The following is a 25267-nucleotide window of genomic DNA, read 5'->3' on the forward strand; positions in this document are numbered from 1 at the left end:
ATTATTAACCGTTAACTGACAAGATTAGTGCGTTGCATACAGCAGTGTTGTGGTTGTAGTGCCTAACAAGCCGCCCAGCTGCAATGACAAGCCAATGCTCAGCTGTGTCTCTGCCTGGAGAACGTTGTCAGCATGGCGTAACGTTAGCGAGTGTCCGACAGACCGTGTGGGTGTATGTGCTGCATTCGCAGTTATAGCGTTGCTGGTGCCTTTGTGCTCGCCGTTGTCACACACATACGGTCTGTCAGTTCGGCGTAAGGTTAGTGAGTGTCCGTGTGTGTGGTGGTGGTGAGTGTGAGGTTGTTGGTGGCATTATAGCTGTGAACGTAGCAGTGCAGTGTGTGTGCAGTTTATTTGTCGGTGAACAAATGCTACAACTCCTCAAGACCCAAGCCAATTTCCTGTGTCTTGCAACACCAGCTCAGACTCTCTTAAGGTGGGCCGTTAAGGTGGACCAGCTATTTTCCTTTAAGTGACAAGCTGCTCATCTGAATTTTGCTCAGCTTTTTATTTCATTTTTAATATTTATTTTAACTGTTTAACTGTAAATATTCGTAATTTCGTTTAATGGTTAATTATTAACATCCCTATCCCAAGGTGACATCTTCAAATTGCTTGCTTTGTCTGACCAGCAGTACAAAAAACCCCATAACAATTACATTTTTAATAATATAAAACAGAAGAGGAGCAAATCCTCATATCTGAGAAGCTGGAAACAGCCAATCGTCAACACTTAATAAAATAATTAAATGTCATAAGAATTGTTGTTTATCAATTTCCTGTTGATCAACTAATCCATTAATCAACGAATTGTCAATGCACTCAAATATTTGAGTTTCATATTTATGTAATTTAATGAAAAAGCTGAAGCATGGGATCTCCTTTCACTGAACAGAGCTTCTATTCAGTGTCAGCAAATATGAAATATTCAGAAGACACACAAATCACCAGAGCTTATTCAACTGCAGTAGAGTATACTATAACTTATTTTATGAAATTTTTTCATGACGTACTATGACATTTCAGGACTTCATATAGGCCTTCTATGACATTTGACATTTTTATGATTTACTATAATATGACTCTTTTGTGACATTTTTTATGACATACAATACTATGACTGTGTGACATACTCTGCAATGACTCTTTCAAGACATATGGCATACTATACTATGACCTTTATATGACTTTTTATTAGGGATGTCAATCGATTAAAATAGTTAATCACAATTAATCTCAAATTAATTGCACATTTATACTCTCAAAATGTACCTTAGAGGGAGATTTGTCAAGTATTTAATACTCTTATCAACATGGGAGTGGATAAATATGCTTGCTTTACGCAAATTTATATATGTATTTATTATTGGATATTAATAAACAAAACTGCATGTGATTATCATAAAGTGGGCATGTCTGAAATAGGAAGACTCGTGGGTACCCATAGAACCCATTTTCATTCACATATCTTGAGGTCAGAAGTCGAGGGACCCCTTTGAAAATGGCCATGACAGTTTTTCCTTGCCAAAATTTAGCATGTTTCGGGCATTATTTAGCCTCCTTCCCGACAAGCTAGTATGGCAAGGTCGGTACCAATGGATTTCTTAGCTTTTCTAGTTTCATATTATACCAGTGTTTTCACTAGCTTTAAAACTGAGCCCGCTACAACCAAAAATGCGCAAGTTACATTAATGCGTTAAAGAAATTAGTGGCGTTTAAATTAAATTGCGTTAACATGTTATCGCGTTCGGCAGCGCTACTTTTTATAGCGTAAGTAGCAAAGTATGTCCAAAATAGTAAAAAAAATGTCATAGTATAGTATGTCAAAAAAACTCATGAAGTCACAGTATAGTCTGTTGAAAACAGTTTTTAAAAAAAATCATAGTATAGTATGTCAAAAAAAAAGTTTAAAAAAAAAAAAAAGGTCATAGTATAGTGTCTCGAGAAAAGTGAAGAAAAAGTCATGGTATAGTATGTCGACATACTTTACAAAATATACTATGATTTTTTACATAACTTTTAATGCCATACAATATAATGACTGTATGACATACTGTACAATGACTTTCTATGACTTTTTTTGGGACATACTATACTATGACTGTGACTGTTTTTTTATGGAATAATATATATTGTGATATGTTTTTGACAAAATATCATGATTTCTTTATGACATACTATACCTTACTGTACTATGACCTTTTTGTTACATTTTTTATGACATACCATACTATGACTTTTTGTGAATTTTTTATGGCATACTATACAATTAATTTTGTGTTACATTTTTAATGGCATATTATACTATGATTTTTTGTGACATGGTATTTTCCTACCACACCTAGAGATATGTCTGCATGGCATTGAAGCTTTAGCTTTGCTCAGTATGCTCACTGTAATACCTACAATCAGCCACTCACAACTATGACACAAATTTCCTGGTCAGAAAGATTTCTAGCTTTGTGGTTGTGATCCAACTTGTGAACTTAATATTTCCACAACACACCTCCCGTTCTTATTATCAGATTTTTTTTCACATACATTGCTCGACTAAGAAACAAAACTATCAGTTGCAGAAGTCAAACATGTAAAAACACACTGTGGTTATGGCATGAAGAATAAAACCATTGATTTTTTTTTATCCTTCAAAACCCCTCTGAGAAATAATGGAGTGTGTATAGTGACTTTGTCTTTGAATGACTAGTCTGTACATTATCACACTAGGCTCAGTATGTTACTCACTTGGCACTAAGCAAAACACTAGACTGTCTTCAGTATTTACTTTCTACCACTTTGCAAAGACATGAAGAGTTATGTGCAAGTGGGACGGAAATGAATAATTCACAAAGAACACTTATCAGGGTTAAATTATGCGCATTTGAAGAAATCAACTGTGTTTGGTAGTACATGGCTATACACGCATGAAGAACAAAGTCATAGATTGTACAAAAAGCCAACAAATTACCATATGAATGTGTTGACATTCTTTCATGTGTGGCTACGCCAGGCGCTACACTGCCTCAAGTTGGTCTAACATTTGAGATCTTTGAGATGGAGAGTTAAAGAGTGTGGACACAAGCAAGAAAGGGAGAAAAACTAGTTTCAACTCGATCACACAAAGACAGACAGAGGGTAAGGTCTCTGTGCAGGCATGTCACACAGGTGGGCTCAGGTTACCACCCTGAGGACACATCACCATACACTGAAGCCATTCTGCTAGATGCTCCACCGCATGGTTGTTTTCTCCATCACCAGCAGAGTCATGCTACTGTTTGGGTCATGCATGTATTCTGTAACCACTGCAAATAACACCTTCCACAGGTGGATCATTGCCTCTGCCTTAACTCGTGCCTTGGATAACTTTTAGGTCATCCATTGAAACACAGTACCCAATATAACAAACCAAACTTAAAATGATTCATCTGCCAAAAACCTACAGCATCTTTTGAGTATCAAACACCGACTGTGAAATGTTTATGCATTTAGACATATTTTGGCAAAACAATGACTGGATGGAGCAATGGAGAAAAGGTGAATTAGCAGGCATTCAAACCAAAAAAAGCAGTGCATTATAAACACAAGGGTCAACGCTGCAATTTGGGCTATTTGGTTATTTCAGGTACCGGTGAAATTAAGTCCAGTTTGAGTAATAAATCCATAAGTTACTTATCAGATGCCAAAACACAACTCAGCAGGTCTAATTTTTTGACTGCTAAAAAGTCAAAGATGGAGGGAGACCTGGCCAAGACAGCATACCATTTACAGTTGTAGAAATAAATCACAACAGACAGCAAATACAATCATCAAACACGCAAGGAAGATACTAAATCAAGCTCAAATAAAATGAAGTTGCATTTCTCAGTTAGCCTACATGTAGTATTTGAGTCCAATCTCCAATTTTTTTTTACGTATCTCACATGTCTGCTGTATAATTGGACGTTATTCAACATTATTTTTTACCTTAAGAAGTTGATTCACTTTTTATTAATCTTTTCTTCAGCAGGTTTCAAACATTTATGCATTTATTAGTTGAATGCTGAGGAATGTAGTGGCCCCTACAAAATATACATACATCATTCTCTATTGATTGTTGAAATTTATGGAATTTTGTTATAGGGGACAGAAGCAATGCATTTAGACAAAGTATAAGACTAGAACACACTGAGCACATGGACAAACAGTGGAATGGACTGTGCTGAAGGAGTAGTTTAAGAGATATCTATGGGTGTTAGAAACCATCATTACTGACATGAATTCAAGCCACTGCTCTTTGTGAAGAAGTAAACAACAGACTTTTTACAGCCATCTTTTCAAGGCCACAGGAGGAGTGTTTGATACTCAAAAGATAGATTAGGATGATGCCACAACTACAGTTTTTAACAGAGAGCCTAATTGCTGCAAGTGGAAATGTTACTTAAACATCTATCACTGCAAATCTTCTATAGATATTCATTGTTCTATACTGTAGCAGTTACAATATTATCCTTTCTCTGGTGTCCAAATCCCCTTGATGGAGGCATTTACCATTGCCTGTTTGTGGAGCAGTCATGTCATACTAGACTCACCATAAATACAAGCTGCTGACTGAGAAAAAAGTGCACCTTACTCTCCCAGTGGTGAGATTTTTTTTTTTTTTGTAGAAAAACGATATTTCTCTAGACAGCACGCATTACAGAAAACACAATGACAGCATATACACATCTGCCCTGCCCAATACTAAAAATCAGTTTTGCACATTAGTACAAAAACTGCTGCAGCACATTACTGGTCCGGTTTAAACACTGAATAAAAACATGTCAATGTGAAATCTGTTGCAGCACTAGCATCAGTTTACAGTCACCTGTGCACCTACCTGTCAGGATGATTATCACAGACAGCACACAGAAACAGCACAGCAAGGCACCACTTCCAGCAGCAGACTATGGCAGTGACGCTGCAACAAACTTGACACCATAAGGTCATTGGAGGAAAGCAGCTGCACAGATGAGCTATCGCCTTTCAGTCGAGTCACCTGCACATCATCTGTTTGCCAAAGCAATATGTAAATACAGCAGCAACAGCGTGGATTACATGTAGGCTACTACAACCGAGAGATGCAACCAGTCAGATTAAATGACTGCTTCATGCAACAATTTACCGCACTGAGGCCACACGATGCTCCTCCACTCACAAACAGGATGAAATGACCACAGCACCTGCACGGTGTGACGGCGGACAGGTCGCCGTGCATGTTCCATTGCATGTCTTGTTAAAGCAGCATCCTGCAGCTGAAGGAAAGCAGTATCGGTCAGTGCAGTGGAACTGCGTGCAGGATGCGCATTCATGTACTGGGATGGGAATTGAAATGTCCATGCACGTTAACCCTGCTGTAGCCTCTGTCCACCGTCATTCAGGCTACATGGTTGTTTTTACCCCCAAATCACTGACGCCTGACTGAATGAAGCGACACAGGATGCGCAACACTCCGCAGAAGAAGACGCAGCTTGTCGGCCTTTTCCTCCGCAGCTCACCGGCCGCCTCAGTGCGGCAGCAACCTGTCGGCCGAGATAAACTTGTATGATTGAGTGACGCGGTCATGCGAGAATATGTGGCGCTAGGACCACGCGGACACATGGTGGGACATCGAGTCCCTTGTCATGATGAAGACAGCATGCGTCCCGGTGTCTTTACATACCTGGCACCGCCACCGTCCGGATCCGGCTGCTTCCGTCCTGACATTGAAATCTTCATGTTTCACACGCCGGTAGTGTCCGTCCGTGCGTCTGAATCCTGCCGCCTGTCCAAGGTCTGCCTGTCCACGGACCATGCGTGTTGTTGCCCGCCGCTGAGAGGGCGGAGTCCGCGGTCCTTGGAGACGGCGTGAGAGTGGATCATGGGAACGCCACTTATTTATCCTCCGAGCCAATCAGCTGCGGTTCACCTCGAATCGGCATTCAATGACCGTGTGAAATGCACAATAGTAGCTGAAGAGTGTTTAGTTTTAGAATTACGTGAGCAAAGGCAATGAAATAATCTATTTATTTAACCTGAATGCATCATTTAAATGGTGTTTGATGCAGTCTGTGTGGGCATCCCATTCCCTGCACATACAGTTGCTTTTTCATCAATGTGAGCAAAAAAAAGCAACAAGAAATGTGATGGAAAACAAAAAAAAAAGGATTATGGTTTAGGCAGCTATAACAAGTCATTGCTTATCATTATCAAGATCCTATAGCTATGGTTTAATATGAGACAGATAAATTGCAGATTACTATTTCTGTATAGATGTATGTTCTACAGAAGATGCATGATAGCTGTTTGCCAAGTGGTGTTTAAAATTGGTAGTAAGTTCTCATGCAGGGTTATTTATCAAGAAAGAGATTGAAACGTTAGTTTGATTGAAACAAATAAAAGCATCTGATCAAATGGTAGTACCTCTTTTTAATATTCACTGCACATGATCCTACAAGGTGTGACCTTAATGTACAACAGAGGTTGGCCATGGTAACAGGGTTTACTCTACCCTCTACTGGCAGGACATGAAATCTGCTTCAAATGAAATCCAATTTCTCTGCTGAAGACTTAAACATCAGTGTGTTACAAAGGCATTTTACTAAAAACAAAATACCGAAAAGGTATGAATTATAGATTTTTACAGTCTCCTTCCATACACAAAAACTATGGTGAGGGAATAAGCTCAAAAATACAGACTTTGCCTTTGTTTATACCTCCAACTACTAAGATTAGACTTAAGCATAAACTACACAACTTCAAATATACAAAAAGATAGCAAACAGCTACAAGCACATACAGTATTTACAGCAAAGAGTCTCTTCTCTGGTGAACTTGAAGGAACCTGAACCACATTCAGAACACTGTGTCTTGTTTTTCCCTATTTGACATTAAGAAAAGATTCTGGTGGTGTAAAATAAAGTCTGAACACAAGTTTATTCACCTCCAAGTGTTCACAGCAGTCCTTGTTGAACCAGATGTCCTGATACTTATCAGTATCTGTCACAGTGATTCAGCATCCTCTCCCCTCAGGTCCTTCATTCACCCGCCCTCTACCACCTTCCACCTCTGTGGAAGGGTGGGCACCCAAACCCTGGTCTCCCATTTCGGAAACGCATACCTTCTCTGTCAACCATGCCCTCTGGTCGCATAGAAGGATGTCGATGGAAAGGAGGGCCACGAGGAGGAAAGGGCATAGGCATTCTGAACCTATCTGGTGGAAACATGGGTCCTCTGGGCATCATTTGCGGGTGCATGTGTGGCATGTTTGGAGGTGAGAGGAATCGAGGTAGATGATGAGGACTCGGCATGCCGGGAGGAGGCTGCATAGGTGGCATACCCGGTCTGGGACCCTGCATGACTCCTGGGCCAGGCAGGGTCATCATCGGTGCTGAAGGAGACCCCAGCTGGTTGTCGGTGCCCAGATCTGAGGGTGTAACTGTGACGTCTCCTTTAGAATCCTTGGTGGACTCCTCTGGAGGTTTTACACTTCCTGCTGCAAAGAGGATAAGATAAGGTTTTATTGATCCCCAGTGTGGAGTTAAGTATAGTGGCAGCACAAAAGAAAAATAAATCAGAGAGCAAAAGTTTGAAGAAGTAACATCAAGCCAAGAACAGTGACAACACTGCAGCATAGATCTGTTCATATTATCATCAAGTACAAAGAGAAGTTACTTTTAATGAACATGACAGCATTCATATCTCCCCTTACCTGGTGCCAACTTTGTCGGGTCAAACTCTGCAGGGATGAAAGGAGCTCCTCCTGGAGGCATGGATGTAGGGGACAGCATGATGGGGCTAGGAAAAGCAGGTGGACTTCCAATCGGTGCTGCCTGTTGAACCGATGGCAACTGGAAGACAAAGAAACACAATGGCATCCTTGTTAAGATTAAAGTAAAACGAGCAAGAAAGCTTTCTTGAAGCAGTGAACTGATTCTTTTGAATCAGCTTCTTGATAGCATCCCATGTGTATTTATCTGTGTCACACCTGATGAAGAAACAAAAAACAACCTTTTGATGAGTATCTTTGTATTTCTGAAGGTTTCCCCAATCATTTTCAGTAGAGTTCTCAGAAGACCATATTTTATCATACTCCAGTGATACCCAATATTAAATTAAATTAATTTTGTATTGTAAAAAGGCACACAAGTATGTATGAAGTTCAAAGATCACAAAAGGAGGCTAACACACTCTTGCAAAGAACAGTAACTGCAAGTGTTGTATGGTAAAACTGCTTTCATTCATTAGATATAATCTGCAACAATCTGTAGGAAAAACATGACCATTATTTCTGAATATATATTAGCTTTAAACACACTGGGGAAATGGAACATGGAGCAAATCTGATGAAAAAAGCTCAGCTTAGTTTATGAAAAAAAATATACTTTGATATGTTTATCCTATATATACACAACACTATGACATAACGATACATTTTCAGAAGCTGAATAGACTCAATACATACATGCATACATACTGTACATACATACAATACCCACAGGCTGCCTTTACAGCTCACAAGTGTATGTGTGTATGTAAGACAAAGGGTTTAATCACCACTTAGAAACAGGGGTTGTGGTTGCAGTTGTGTTTGAAATTGCTTTATCACAGCGTCAAATACTATTGATTTATATACACTACATTCTTTGTAAACACTACAACCACACACAGTTGTGAATGTCGCTGCTGAGGGAGATTGACACTTGAGGTGAATTATTAAACCGAAGAGGCTTTCAGAGGATGTAAATGGCCACCCCAACATTGCTGAACAGTTCTTTTGTTTTCCGTAATAACCCAAACAACCAAATGTGTAGATTTGAATTTCTTGTCCCAACAAGCATACCTTCAGGATTTGACAGAGTTCTACTTTAGTTTCAGAGTTACAGCCAACACAATGGTGTTGCTTTAAGGTCAAAGTAAAGGTGGATTTTGGCAAGGAAATGCTGAAGTGCCAAAGAGAGAACAGAGTTCACATATGTTTTAATTAGGAAATGATAACAAACATGCACACATACAATAATTTGAACTAAGACAGACTGCCACAAAAATCTGTTTACATGTTTTGAAATATCCTGGTGACCAACAAACTAGCATTGGACAAAAAGTACAGGAGTGGATACAAGACTTACCACGAGACATCTTAGTGTATAAATAAATGGGGTATAATATGTTCAAAGGCACACACACACACCATCAACACATGACTGAGATTAATACAATATAATTGTATAATGAGAACGTATACATAACCCCTGTAATGTTGATCCTAATATTGCTGATCAATGCTTTAAGTGAAATATTCATCAAGGTACTTTACATCATTGCTTGTGGGAATGTGAGGAGGCTCAAAGATTTTGGAATTAAGTGACACAATATATCTCTCTCAAATTACTTCTTCTCCAATACCTCTCAGTCCTGAACAATGTATATTAAGCATGTATCCAGATGATTGTTCTCTATCTAACAGAAAGAGAGAAATGGATGACCTGTGTGTACTACAAGCCAGGCGCTCGATTGCTCTGTTTTGGAGAAATGTCGATTGCCCCTCTCTTGGCCACTGGATGAAAACATTAACATCAAGTTTGGCTCTTGAGAAGAACTTGCATATAGAGTTAGGAAGAAAGCTTCTGAGATTTTGACATCTGGGAAATATTTTGGGAATTTGTTATAAATGGTAACATGGAAGAGGCAGTAGAAGTGTGAAGTTATGTTGAGTGACTCTATTGTGAGGAATGTGTGCTGTACTCTGTTATGTTTGTTAACATATTCTTAATTGATTTATTTTTAATTTTATTTATTAACTTAATTTTATTTTTTATTGTAAATCTATGCCATCTTTAACTTATGTTTGATTCTTTATTTATTTTCCAGTGATATATTTATATTATTTTATACGCTGCCATATGTTCAGTTTGGGGCAATTATGTATGTACAATGCGTTGAATGCATAAAATCAATAAATATATGTTTAAAAAACAACTGACAAAAGCTATTTCTCTTTGACAGAGGTCAAGGGCTTTCCTCTGTGATCAGTGTTACTGCTATCACTGAACTGCCATACACAAACACTTTACAGGCTACATTGCACAGGCATACAAGTACTTCCTCTTATTAATGGCATAACTGTACTTGTTTATTTATACTAATGTAAATTTAAATTTGAAGAACTTGTTAATACTGCACAGCTTGCAAATGATGATTTGAATACAACTACCAAATGTATTAATAAATCATGATGCAATGCAGTCATTTTCTACCCTGAGATGATTATAATGATTCTAAATCTAAGAACTAAAAGTTTATGTACAAATAAATAAGAAAGGTTTATGAGCATATGAAATAGCATCAGACATTGTATAATAAATACATACTATTATCTATAAATGACAAGTTAATAGTGTTTAGCAAATAAAGGTTATACTGTACTATATGATTTCAAAGTTAGTCAAAATGACAAAAAATTCAAATGTTAAAGGGGACATATGCTTATTTTCAGGTTCATACTTGTATTTTGGGTTTCCACTAAAAAATGTCATCATCAATCATTTTTCTCATACTGTCTGTCTGAACATACCTGTATTCATCCTCTGTCTGAAACACTCTATTTTGAGCGCTTGTCTCTTTAAAAAGTGAGTTTTCTTTGTATGTCCCCTCAAATTCTATTGTAAAAGTCTGAATACAGCATCTAAAATAAGAAAATAAGAAACATATTCATCGTGCTACATGTGCTGTACCGGTTACTGCATGACTGCACTCTCGAGTAATTCAATTTGATAAGAGCTTTAACTAGTGAGACACGTATGTAAATATATATGTCCAACAAGACCATTGCATTCATTTAACTGAAAATGCTCATTACATTCCAATTTTCCCCAGATGGAAATCATGTGTCAAACCTAAAGCTACCATTAACACAAATTACATTCCTATCTATGAATGCATAACTGTTGGCCACAGGCTCACTGAGCACATCAAATTAAAACTCTACAAGATGCTGCAAGGTGATCAATCTAAAGTTTCTGTCTTGACATTCTCTCCTTGGAGCAAATTTACCTACAAATCTTGATACTGGTATAAAATGTAATATGCTGTTATACTTCAAAATGTGACTGACCGACCTCCCAGTGCAAAATAGGACAACAAATAATAAAAAAATACCCCTAATAATTCATATGTTCAACAACAGATTTGTCATGTCTGCAAGTCAAACAAATCTGTCCTTGGAAAGCAACTGTTTCTGTTCCAGCTTATCATAATCACTATGTTGGATGAAATGATTATAGTCATCTCTGCACAGATGAGTCACAAATTAATCATTAATCACGCATCAAATGCTTTTCACAATGCTATACTGTAGCTCTGGAGAGGTTTCCCTGTCAATGTCAGAAAAGGTTTAGTGACAACATTCGGAAACAACTATACACATTAAAGCTACCATAGGCAACATTAAGAACTGTTTTTGTAATGTTTGGTAGAAATTAGTTTTTTCATCTTGAATATTTTTAATTAATCAAATGCTCTGAGAAAACCAAATGCATGGTAATGTGTCAAAGATGTGTAAAAACACAGAAAATATACTTACTTTGTATTTCAAGAGAGAATTTGTGAATTTACCAGTTATTTCAATAATCTTTTTTTTCCTGGAAACACCAGGAATTTTGGAAGAGGTGGTTATCACTTGATTCATCAGGAGCCAAACTAAGGTCAGTAAGTCAACTAGTTCTGGTAGCTAAAGCTTTGCCATCTTAATGACTAAAAAAACAGTCATTTTTTCCCTTGTGAATAAAACAATAAAAAGTAGCCAGTAGAAACACTGGAGGGCATTGTCAACAAAGACTGGAGTTTACTACTTATTTCACCGTTAACCTCACTCCAGAATATAGTGATGCTCAATCACCTGTTTTGATCATTTGTCTATCTTTGCTGAAATGGCTAGTTGGTGCTGGGTATTGGAGTACATTTCCATCTGCTACAATGTCAATTTACAGCCATTGGGGGGAACCAAAGTTGGAATTTTTCAAATTCTACACATAGTGGCTTTAAGTTGCACTTGTAAACATGTGAATCTTATTTGAAAGGAGGAAGTACTGAGGGAGGAGATGCACTTTTCTTAGTTGTCTTCATCTCGCCAACAGTAGCTTTAAAACTACAATTCATAATTCACTTGATTGTATTCTTTTTTGCAATAAACAACTATAAGATAAGATAAGATATTCCGTTATTAGTCCCACAGTGGGGAAATTTGCATGTAGGGTGTGATATACATATATATATGTGTGTGTATATACATATACTGTATACATATATACTTATATATATATATACATACATACATGTATATATCTATATACACATACAGTATACAGTATGTATATATATATATATATATATATATATATATATATATATATATATATATATATGAATGAAAATATATACATATTAGGGCTGTCAAAGTTAACGATAATAAAGCGTTCTTGTGATCATTTAACGCTTTAACGCATTAACACAATTTATATTTCAGATGTTGTAGCGGGCTCAGTTTTAAAGTTAGAGTGGAGCTAGTAAGGAATCCATTGGTACGAACCATGTCAAACTAGCTTGTCGCAAAGGAGGTTAAATAACGCTCTAAATTACGCTTTGTGTGCGCTTTGAGATTCTGGCAAGGAAAAACTGCCATGGGCATTTTGAAGGGGTCCCTTGACCTGAAAATGGATTCTATGGGTACCCACAAGTCTCTCCTTTACAGACATGTCCACTTTATGATAATCACATGCAGTTTGGGGGCAAGTAATAGTCAAGTCAGCACACTGACACACTGACAGCTGTTGTTGCCTGTTGGGCTGCAGTTTGTCATGTTATGATTAGAGCATAATAACGCATAACGCAAATTATTTTTAACACTACTAATTTCTTTAACTCATTAACTCAATTGATCTTTTGGAGGTTGTAACAGGCTCAGTTTTAAAGCTAGAGTGAGAATAGGAAACACTGGCATGGCCATTTTCAAAAGGGATCCCTTGACCTCTGACCTATATAGATATGCAAATGAAAAAGGGTTCTTTGGGTACCCACAAGTCTCCCCTTTACAGACTTTATGATAATCACATGCAGTTTGGGGCAAGTCATAGTCAAGTCAGCACACTGACACACTGACAGCTGTTGTTGCCTGTTGGGCTGCAGTTTGCCATGTTATGATTTGAGCATATTTTTTATGCTAAATGTAGTACCTGTGAGGGTTTCTGGACAATATTTGTCATCTTTTTGTGTGGTTAATTGATTTCCAGTAATACATATATACATACATTTGCATAAAGCAAGTACATTTGTCCACTCCAATGTTGATAAGAGTATTAAATACTTGACAAATCTCTCTTTGAGGTACATTTTGAACAGATAAAAAAATATGCTATTAATTTGCGATTAATCTCATGATTGTCCATGAATAATGGCAATTAAATATTTTAATCGATTGACAGCCCAAATTTATATATATATAATAGAATATAATTTACTTTACCTGCAGCAAAGGGAACATAATGACAAAACATAAAATAACCAACAAAATATTTTTTTTTGTGCAAGCAAAATATTTCATGGTGTTTAACTACTACTAACATACAATTGAAATAAAGAAAAGGCAGTTCATAAGTCTAACAGCCTTGATGCAGTCAGTATTCTAGGGAAAGCAACAGAGGGGTCTGCTCTTACCCTGGTGTTTCACTCCATCAGCAGAAAATAGAGGACATCTGCTGCTCCATTTTTTTCTGTAGGTTATTTACACTTAGGAAACCCCACGAGCCAGGCAGCTGGGCATTGGATCTTTGATCAAGACTTGCATCTCTGATGGGCATCAACTCAGTGCGTTCCCTCTTCCCTCAATATATTTCTTTGTTTATACCTGCTACTTATAAGACAAGTGAATAGACGGTAATAAGGCAGCTTTACAATAAACTGGCCTTTAGATCTTGATAGCTTAGATTATTTGAGTAAACAAATAGAAAATATTCAAAAGTCCATTATGAACAAGTCTTTCATTACCTTCCAACCATTCCACAGTATCATCCAACAGTGGGAATCCCAAAATCCAAAGACCGTTTCTTTAACACTCACCTTTGTGAGGCCTCATGTGAGTCTGATGTTATTGAAGAATTCCCCTCTTCCCTTGAAATGTCACTTGACTTGAAAATGACTGAAAGGAGAAGACTGCTCAAAGTTTATATTATAATCCATGTTAGTGGGCTGAGCTACTGAACCTATTCAGTTCATGTGAGAATGCTCCAGAGGGCGAAAAGCCAGACCTGTGATGTCTACAACATGTAGAATATTGAGCTTTTTCATGCATAAAAAAGTATAAATAGAGCAGCTCGAGGTTTTACAACATGACACCATAACATTCTGAAACTCTCATTCTCCTTACTCCTCCCGTCTCTTGCTCACATTCACAAATACTTTATATCTATTCTAAGCAGGTTCAAGTATGTTTAAAATTCAAATCCTTTTCTAAAACCTACATCCAAAAGAACCTAATGTGTAAGTACTATGATTTAGAATCATTTTAGTTTAAGCATCTAAGAGATGGGTGATTTGAAACATTTAGAAAATGTTAGATTTCTTTTTTTAAACTTTTTGTTTGCTTTTAAGTCACATCCATCTAAAAGACATGGGTTGAGTGTGACTTTGCAATTTCTCATAATTCTGCAGCTGCTTGGTCAAAACATCATAAACATCATGTAATTTTGATATTTTTCACGTTCATTTCATTTAAACTGGACCACCTCAGTCCCTCATAAACTGACAAATGGATCATGAAAACATTGTATTATTTATTATTATGAAGGTTTCACAAACCAGTTACCATTTACATGTCCTATGGTATATTCTTTCATGAAAATATTACTATGAAAGAAAGTGATATTATTATTATAAGTGACCATATTATACTGGGAATGTATGTGTAATTTATGCAATTACACAGCATTTCTGACTGCTGCATTTTGGAACACCTTTTATTTCTATTATTATTTTGCATTCTATATGTCCTTAAAGTGCATAATAAATTACATGTTTGCATTTCATAGTTTATGGCTTACTATTACTTGTTTTGACAGTTTGTTTGCAGGCCACTTCCCATTCATGTTTCTTTTTTACTATAGAACAGTGTAGAAAGGGGTTCCCAAAAGACCAAAATTGTTTTAAAGGGAGGCCATTTAAAAACAGAGGTTCACATTATGAAATGCGTTCCCCGTGTAAACTGCTTATAAGCAATCTTTACATTCTCTGTAGTTAAATTGTTGTTTATTGAGTGCTAAATGAGCAGTAAAAACTTTTATCATTGGCTTACAACTTCGTTTTTTACCTTGTCCACTTCATTCCGAGGGCTGGCAACATATTTTGTTGTATCCGCTTTCAACATGCCTGGTTACCTGTAGAAGCAATGGCTAATAGTTGCACTGGAAAAATCCTGTAATGTCTGTTTGGTTATTTATCCATGGAAAATTGATAAATATGCAACCAAACATGGACCCAGGGATGCAAACATCCTGGGTCAAGATTTCTTTTTTTAATGGTGTAAGAAGTACATGTGTGAAACTATTTTAAATGTTCTGACCTTCCAATGAAACACTGAGCTCATACAAATGGGCTCTGACATCAGACACAACCCAACCCAAGTTTGCATTACTATACGAGCATACAAACATGTGGTCTAGTAATCCTGCAATAAGTACAAGCTTGTCTGTGATTCACACAGGCAGAAGACCAAACCTTTATATGCAGGTATGAGGTAACTCCCGAATAAAAAAACTCTTCAGATCCTCACAACTCGTGGATGCTGTAACTTAGATCCAAAAGAGTGAATTCGCCAAAAGGTGACAAGGTAAGGATTATCCGCAGGTATCAAAAGTCTGAGAAAAGCTTTTCAAAAGCCATGTCTGGAATTCAAAGATTTCAGGTGCATTCCTTTTAAAAATCAAGAAATTGTGAGTCATTATGTGGGTATGTAGGATGCCTGCCAGAGAACTTTTTGTACTGATTGGACGGAAATAAAAAAAGTGGTACCGCTTAAGATTTAGAAAGCTGACAAGTGCAGATTTCTGTAAAATCCCATACGAATCAGAGGGAAATTTAGACAAACAGGGAGGCTTAACTACCAATTATTTTTAAATTCACATTTTCTGTTTTTCAAAAGAAAAAAGCTGCCATAACTAATAATTGGACAGAAATATGGCAGCTCCTTACTGGTAGAAACTAGAATTACTACCTCGCGGTTGTATGCCTCTACCAACCAGTCAAATTGCAGTTTACCTCCATGTCTAACCAAAATGTCATCACTTCAACATTTTATCCTATTAGACATTTGTGTGAAAGGGTCATAATTAGCATATGAATTCTTGAGTTATGGCCAAAAATGTATTTTTAGATGTCTCAGTGACCTTGACCTTTGACCACCAAATTCAAATCAGTTCATCACTGAGCCCAAGTGGACATTTGTGCCAAATTTGAGGAAATTCCTTCCAGGCATTTCTAAAGATATCACGAGCATGGGACTTATGTACAGATGGACACACGTATGGACAACCCGAAAACATGTCTCCGGCATAGAAACTACACACAAGCATCAAGAGTGAAAGCATCTCATTTTTTTTCTCTCAGAACACTTGAATTACAATATGCTGAAAGGTTATTATGGAATTTTTGCCCAATGATGCCAAAAATATACTGCCTACTGACATTTTAAGTGGCACTCCCCAAAGGTTGTCTGATGAAATTCAGTTATATTTTTCATTAACAAAAACTATGATGCAATATGTTCAACAACCTTTCCTTCCATGACTAAGATGAGACGGCACCAACGACATTGAACACTAACAGTGATGATATCAAACATGCAATATCTTTGACGAAAAAAGACGAGACAAAAATGTAGGCGGATTGGGTCTCATAATGGGACCGCGGACCGCGCATCACCAATGAGCAGTCAAGAGGACTCTAGAGTAACTACACAACTGTATTCTTAATCATTCAACCTGGGTTTTTCAACTGACTAAAATTATTTTTAAAGTTAAAAAATAGCTGACAAAATTGAGAGAGAATACAATTAGACTAAAAGTAATGACGAAAGGTTGACTAAAATGTAATGACTTTTCAGCAACTAAAACTGGACTAAAACGTTTTGAGTTGTCCTCGACCAAATCTATGGAAAATAGAAATAAAATGTGACTAACACGAATAAGCATTTTCATCTTAAGACTAATACTAAATCTAAAATAGCCGCCAAAATTTACAGTGCTGGGCAGATATGGACTAAACATACAGACATAGGGCTGTCGCAGTGAAGGAATTTCCTCTGTGGTGATAATGATTGGCTCCACAGCGCGATATGTGGTATTATTGCAATTTTTGCAAATTACTTCATTTATTCTGATTTCAGTCCTATATAAATAAGCTTTATTGTTAGGCTATTATTGTTATTGTTAAATGCAGAAAAAAGAAGGGCAATGACGCTCAGCATTTTTTCAGCTGCACTTTGGTTGTGTCTGGTTGCTATGATACGGAATATCAAAATGTCGGCACAAGGTAGAGTACTTGCTCTGGATGAAGGGAAGGCTGAAGCATGTAGGGAGAGAGGACAGACCCGCCGGTCTTTGTGTATTAATTTCTTCTCCATTTTTGTTGTTGTCCAGCACTTGTAGCCTACATGTAGGACGTGACTGTTGTTTTACCCATAGTTGAACATTTATCAACTCTCGACCACCAGAAAAAAAACACCATACATGCAGCAGTTAGCACAGATTAGACGCTCAGCACCTCGTCACACTGCTTCTGTTTTTAGTGTAAAAATGCGGCACTCCCATTGCGAAGAATTAAAAAAAAGAGAAAAAATGGGGCGGTTGCTTGCCATCCCCTGCGGTTAGCTTGTCAATATTGAGGTATTGCAATATTGAGGTTATTGCGACAGCCATAAGTAGACAACTAGGTTTTTAAGTTTAAAAAACAACAAGTGCTTGATTGAGATGAATCTTTACTGATTGATCTTTTGCTTCTATGTACATTTTTTTATTTGGTATGACGTGTCCGTAAAATGGCTTTGTGGGTAAACATGAAGGCACAGTGTGCAGTCTACTGGTGTCATGTTGCAAGTTATTTTTTTTACATTTGGGGCAAACGGCACACAACATGCATGTGGCCTGAGTGACAACTATGAACTTTCCTTTTCCTTCATGTCTAGAATTCCACATATTTAAAGTAAAGGACTGGGAGAGTTTACAGAGCAAATGTATTTAGACCCACAAAATAGTTTACTTTACACAATAAATCAAATTCAAGTCCCTTGGACTGTATGCTGCTCAATGAGGCGCAAACATGAAACGGTTTGGGAGTGTCAAATAATTAAGTATCTCTGCTCACTGATCTGCTCTATGATGACAGCACAACAGTAAGAATAACAATCAGGATTAACACATCTATCACAGCTTCTAGGCCAAATTTAGCCCCAAATGCAATACATATTTTTTGTGCAACATCATGATTAAGCAGGCAGACATTTGGGCACACACCCTTTTTTGGTTTTATTCATTATAGCAAAAAGAAAAGCTAAACTAAGTAATTTCAAGTGCTGATTTGAATTTTTCAATCTGGCAGTTCCATGAAATGCTATTGTATAAAAACGTCTAATCCACAAACAATTATAAAACGGACTGATTTATTTTGTGTCCTGTTGCCTTTGGTACAAAGGCAATTATCCTCAGTGTGACAAACACAGAGTACTACCTTTTAAGAAAATTGTCTTCAAAAGCAGCAGTAGGCCTGGGCAGAATTCATTTTCTCTTAGCTTTATACTTTTATATCATACTGTACTTTATTGAAAAGGTTTAAACCTGAATATAAGCAAGCCAAACCCATTCATGTCTCAAAAATTGTAGGTTGGCTACTGTAATTATTTCCTGATCATATTCTACATTGATAAATAAACTAACACCTCGTTTCCACATAGCTCTGTGTACGTATGCGGATCAACCATAAGTCTGTTCATTCCATTGGGAACCTCCCCGATCTCCAATGTGTTTGCGGAACTCCTTCCGTTTTTTCTTCGAATACATTCACAAAAATGTAACTTTTGTGGCAGATAATGGACAGGCCGTATGCACTGTGTGTCACAGGAAGTTAGCATGTTATGTTAGCATGTCATGCTAACTTCATGTGGAATTAGCAAATGAATAACTGATTGACTGATACAGCTCTTTTTATACATTTTTTTTCTAAGTAAAAAGTTCGACAGCATAAGTTTTCTGAACTATTTCGTTAAAAGACATATGAACCACTGTGCGTGCACTCTATGTGCATGCATAGTGCATAAGCCGTTGAACTTTTCACTTCACTCGTCTAGACGGCACAACACAGACAGTAATACATAGATATTAAAACACTGTTTTATATCTAATCAGTAACTTCTCTCCCATATCTGCGGTGATGTTTCTATCTATCCGTAAAAAGGTGCATTTCCTAACGTTGAACACTAGGGGCCGTAATACGTATGATTTGAGAATTTACGGACACAAAACAAAACTGTGTGGAAACAAGGCTTAAGCAAACTAGAGCCAATTTCTTTTACTGATCTTTTAAGATGTGACAAAGAAATAGTTATAGCCTAACAACTGAGTCAGAGGTAAGCAGGAAAAATGGTTAATTCAGAAATAAATGACCAACAACAAGATCGCAGAAATCAGGAGGGCATTCAAAGCGATAGCTGAGCTTTGTTGATACCTAAGACTATACCACGAGTGGACTGAGTAGTTTTGGATTGTGGAGTTTTTCCCTGATAATTCAATCAATGTCACACACTGGAGCTCAATGTCCAGTATAAAGAAAAGCATAGGTAACTGAAACCTGCTGTAGGTACTGCAGTACATGGGCACCGAGTCATGAACAATGGCTCAGGCTTTGTTTTGCTAGGCAATATTCCCCTTGTTAAAAATGTATCTAAACAAATTCAAAAAGCATATATCCTGCCCAGTTTTCATTAATGGGTTTGGCACTAACGATGCTGTCGGCTTACCTTGTCTCCGACTTGGACACCTCCTCCCAACCGGGCCTTTAAGTCCAACCAGCAGCCAACAGTCAGATACTCTTGACCTCAAGACATGTGAGCAACCTTTCTCTTCACAGAGAGATATGCAGTCTAGCGCGCCTGCTGAGTATGGCAGGTTGAAGACAGTCCAGCTGGATCGCGTTTTATTAAACCTTGTTTGTTTATTCAGCCTGTGAGGAATTTTGTTTTTTAAAATTTGCTTTAAAATTGTAACAAAACTGCTAACTAAAACTTAGATTTTTACTTCATATTGGGTGATCACCTGAACCTGTCACATTTGTGATTTAATTGAGTTATTGCAAGCTCAATATCAGTTTATATATCCATGAGTGTTGGGTTCACACCCATTGCAACCAAAACACAACAAGAAGCTGATTCATCTATTCAACCATTTAAATATTTTTGTGTCATTCAACCACTGGTGGATTGTTAGGAAAACTTTTTTTAGTAATTTGATGTGAAAATGAAAACATTTTTTTACACAATTACCGATAACTTTGCAAAACACAGACCCAGACATTCTGTATAACAGAGCTCAGATATGGAAAACAGAAAGGATCACATAAATGCTTCCCTCTACACATACCACAGTAATTAAAGTTTTTGTGTGATTCCCACTTTATTTGAATAAGTTATACTGCACAGTACAAGGTAACTGAGTGAAGATGCAAATATTTTGCAAAGAAAAAGGAGAAAGGGATGAAAAAGCATTCCTGGATTTAAAGCCTATCAGCAGAGGAGCTTATCTGAATTGTGGCAAAGTGGATCAAAATCACCAATTTAGACTCATCTGCTTATTTAGTGACTCTTAAACAACCCTCATGATGCAAACAAAGACGCGAGTGACTTGTTGACAACCCCTCTTATAGAGTAAATAATCTGATATCCATTTAAGACAGACCCATCAAAATTTATTTTTTCATAAAACAGTTTAATTCAACACTCCAAAATACTCATAATTATCATATCCCATGTCTGTTGCACACACCTTGACTGAGAATGTTTTCTAAAAGCACGAGCGAGTCTCGGGCAGCAAGTTGTAACATGGAACCATTTACGGGCTGTCCGACCTCTTTGAGAAACTTTCACATAAGCGCCGAGCTCAGAGTTCAACATCAAGTCAAGACTACACAATGAGAAGAACTGAGAGCTCACTCAGAAAGTTGAGTTCCTCAAAGCCACAACATTTTTTTTATTCTGAGCATTGAAGGGCGTCAATTAAGTGTTTAATATGAGTTTCTCTGTCTGGTTGGGTCAAAGATTGAATATATCTGCGATTGGCTGAAGCTATGCAATTTATATTATATCATAACCAAAATAAGTACCTTGATATTTCCGCTTCGTTAGCATTCAAGGTATCAAATATGACAAATAATGATCCTCTACACAAACACTTTGCATGCCACTGTGTTGCTTTTCAAGCAATTTTGCAAGGGTATATGTTCCATATAAAGAAGTTGTCATCCAGTTATACTTCAATTGTGAAGATATGACACATTGAGCTCACAAGCTCAAAAATATACACACATAAACGTAAACACTGGCCAATAGGTAAATTTCAAGGGTGCTCCGATCAGGATTTTTGGGGCTGATCAACGATCACTGGAAGCAGAATCTGCCGAGCCGACACAACACAGGGTCTATTTGAAGCCATTTCTCCCTGCCGGGGTCAGCAAACGATTCTGATACTCTGCTCTTTGTTTATGTGTGTGCGTGCGTGCGTGCGTGCATGCGTGCGTGCGTGCGTGCATGTGTGTGTGTGTTTGTGTGCCTGTGTTTATTGAGCTACTACTACTAAATCTGAGTGGCGCACCCTGTTTTTCCCCTGATAATGCAGTAGGAGGAGAGTTAGTTATGTTAGCTGCTAGAAGTTGGGGGGCAACACAGTCCTGCGTGGCTAAATAATGGAGCTACTAACTTTAACGGAGATTCCATTGAGTGCTCAACCTGCCCGGCGGCGCCCTCTAAGCAGACCGGCAGACATGGACAAGCGGCAAAGGCCATAACGACACGGGCCGCCCCGCACCTCGAGGAAACCCTGCCCAGAAGCACAAGGGACAGAGCACCAGGGGGAAGCAAGGCCGAGACCTGAGCGGCCTGAGGTCGACGGGGGCACACAACAATACAGACCCCTCGTATTTGTTGAAGATATCATGGTGAAGTTTTTTTTAATTGTTTTATTTTCTCACCCAGCCTTAGATGCAATCACTACTGACTAAACCGTAGCCTAGACCTAAGTTAAATGTTACAAGAGCATACACTGTCTTGCGGCATCGGCTGAAACTGAAAATTCATTTTTTAAAGCTCTATTTTGGCTGACACAGTGATCGTCTTTGTTTGAAACGTCAGCTAGTTTAAAGTGCATTTCACCAATAACATGGCACAGGCCTCAGTAATGTTACGATGGTTACTTATGGCCTAATATAGGCTGAGCACCACTTTACAGTGTAACAGTGATTTCACTGAACTAAGTATCACGTGTACCAGAACACACTTTTAATAAACACTTTTCAGCCAATTAGGACTAGGTATTTTCCCTGACCCATGGTATAAGCCCTGATGAAAGCTTTCTGAAGCTAGGTAAGCCATAGAAGAGTGGCATGTGTACACCTTGATTTGCAGAGTATTTCTCAATGAATGGGATAGTCTTTCGACACAGTATTTCTAACAGATTTGATTTAAAAGATTTAGAAGATTTTGTCATTCACTTGGGTATTTTTTTTTTTTATTTAAACCTGCAGTGACTTTTAAAGACGAGAGGGTGGTTCAGATAAGCTCCACTACTTATATGCAACAATAACTGATTTTCCTTACAGCCTCCACAATAAAGATTGTGAAGTAAGCCTCCAACACCAAGGCCATTGAACCAATAAAATATCAGCACTTGTAATATCAAAAAGAAGGTGTTTAAAGACTGTGTTAGCATTACCTGAATGCGAGCAGTGACGGTTCCATCTGCTGGTACACTTTCCAGAGCTCCATTTACAGCTGCCTGCTTAATGAGGTCCTTGCCATTATTCCACTCTGTGCACGATGGAAAATACAAAAACAACGTTAGGAAACTGTTTCTCATTGCCTGCAGCAGGTGAAATGGCCATGCTAGAGGAATTGATGAGTGTTTACCTGGATTTAGTGTCTCTGTGTCCAGTATACCCCCTTCCCGATAGCTCTCCAACTCCTCAACTTTGACTTTGGTCCAGGGAATGTAGGTAACTCCTCGCTCCACATCCCAGAACTTTTTGTGCGCTGATTTTATACCTTTGTTCAAAGCCCAAGCAATCTAGGCAAGAATGATATTAGCTATGATCAAGTTAACAATCACCACTACAACAAGTCACAAAACCAATTTAAAACTGTTAATATAAGAAATCTGTACTCATGTACCTTAACAGGTTTCTGATTGACTTTGTATGACCCCCTACTGAGTTTGTTCAAGGCTGTATTGGCATCTTGTCTGTGAACCATAGCAATATAGGCACAACCCCTCGGAGGAATCATCTGGACATAGAGAAACGAAGAGGTGTTAGTGCAAAAACTTGAGAACATCATCTTAGGACCACAGAGGATTACAGGTATCTTTGACATGAATACTCCAAACCTACATTGATGGAATCAATCTGGCCGAACTCTTCCAAAAGGGACATCACGTCGGCCTGCTGAGTTTTCTTGTCTAGTTGTCCAACCCAAAGTGTAGTGCTGCAAACTAAAAGCAAAATGAGATTACAAACGGCTTGGAACATGCAAGTGTTTAACTTCCCTATCTGTTTAAATGTGAATGCTCAATAGATACTCAAGTTGTCTTTTAAATCTAATTTACCGGTTTTCATGGATAGTGTTTACTTGGAATTTAAGGTTCAAATGTAAAGGTTACTACTCAGATTCCCTAGTCAACCTGAAAGCATGAAATGGTTGACAAATGTGGTTGCCAAGGAAATCTAGGTATGGTTACCCAGTTTTGCTGGGAAATGACAAATCTGGTTGCCTGTTGGCAACCAATGGTCCTGTATTTTAAAGTTAATTCTTGAGACCATGTTGACGTTTGTGCCAATTTGAAGAAATTCCCTTAAGGCGTTCCTGAGATATTGCATTCACGAGAACAGGATGGACTTAAGGTCACAGTGACCTTGACCTGTGATCAACAAATTCTAATCAGCTCATCCTTGAGTCCAAGTGGACGTTTTCCTAACCGTGTGCCTAAATGAATGAGACTGCTGCTGCTGTTCCATTAATACAAACAAAACAAAAACAATGAACCAAAAACTAAGGATCACAACAAGACAAACAAGTCAAACCAAATCCAAAGTAGGGCTGACAGATAAATCGTATTTTCATCGTCATCGCGATATGAACATGCACGATAAACACATTGCAAAAGGCTGTCTGAAACGCGACGTGAATAAAGTAAAATCATTTTATTTAGGGATGGTTAACTAAACCCATTATTAAATGGGCTCCGGTCTCAAGACTGTAGTATTTATTATCACGCTGCAGCCTCTTCCTGCTCTGTCGGAGCTCTCTAAACACATAAATACACACAGCGAAGTCAGTGAACAGTTGATCAGAGAGGCCACGGTGGAGACGAGTTGACGACAACTATGCTCGTTTCTGTAAGTAAGTGCAATAAAACTTTGCGTGTAAAGCCATGATACGTTATAATTCCACCTGTTCAGCCAGCATAAACATGATGAAACGCTTAAACATGTAGTTAGGCGACGTTTCAATCTGCTCTGTCTGCAGTCTCGCTATGTCGGCGCTATGTTTACACTAGCACAGCGCGTTAGCTCGGCGGCTAACAACGAATTGTAAACACGTGTAAGTCATTTAGTTGAGTTGTGAATGACTTTAGTTCCCTCTAGTAAGCAGTGATCCAGCGTTTGTGTCCTTAGAATTTATTGTGAAGGGTGGAACGGAGGGCGTGAAGCGGCGATGCGCTGTTATTGACAAAGGTGCACTGCAGACTAGCCTCAGACAAGCCTCCGTGTTATTATTTTATTATCTTCATAAAGTATAGGAGCAACGTAACCCTCGGCTACACAAGCTAAAACAAAAGCTAAAACAAAAGCTGGCAGTAGGCTATTTAGTCTAACTGTTTAGGTTAGTTTGTCACATATCTTACTTGTAAACTCATCTGATGGCTGAAACAAAGCAGCCCCTCCTCCCTCTCTCTACCAGCGGCAACATTACCTG

The 25267-nt window shown here is 38.0% G+C and overlaps 2 protein-coding genes across 5 annotated transcripts in view; both read right to left on the reverse strand.

Annotated features, from left to right (window-relative positions):
* tiam1b (TIAM Rac1 associated GEF 1b) overlaps positions 1-6263 on the reverse strand; it is a 50612-nt gene extending 44349 nt beyond the window's left edge. For 3 of the 4 annotated variants that reach the window (XM_037775892.1, XM_037775889.1, XM_037775893.1), the window contains exon 1: positions 5675-6263. The gene's annotated coding sequence lies outside the window, so the exon portion shown is untranslated. Of the gene's footprint in view, positions 1-4852; positions 5382-5674 lie in introns of those variants that run through there. The other variant, XM_037775891.1, reaches the window with a different exon arrangement.
* A 137-nt stretch (positions 6264-6400) lies between these two features.
* The window catches only part of LOC119491699 (SR-related and CTD-associated factor 4-like), a 31039-nt gene continuing 12172 nt past the window's right edge, over positions 6401-25267 (reverse strand). Inside the window, exons 13-18 of the mRNA XM_037775897.1 lie at positions 23683-23783; positions 23465-23578; positions 23204-23360; positions 23010-23104; positions 7703-7841; positions 6401-7486 (exon numbers count right to left, since the gene is read on the reverse strand). Of these exons, the coding sequence (XP_037631825.1) occupies positions 7044-7486; positions 7703-7841; positions 23010-23104; positions 23204-23360; positions 23465-23578; positions 23683-23783 (1049 nt within the window). The 3' untranslated portion in view covers positions 6401-7043. The remainder of the gene's footprint in view (positions 7487-7702; positions 7842-23009; positions 23105-23203; positions 23361-23464; positions 23579-23682; positions 23784-25267) is intronic.

Source organism: Sebastes umbrosus, chromosome 7 (assembly GCF_015220745.1).
Source record: "Sebastes umbrosus isolate fSebUmb1 chromosome 7, fSebUmb1.pri, whole genome shotgun sequence".
NCBI classification, from domain to species: domain Eukaryota; kingdom Metazoa; phylum Chordata; class Actinopteri; order Perciformes; family Sebastidae; genus Sebastes; species Sebastes umbrosus.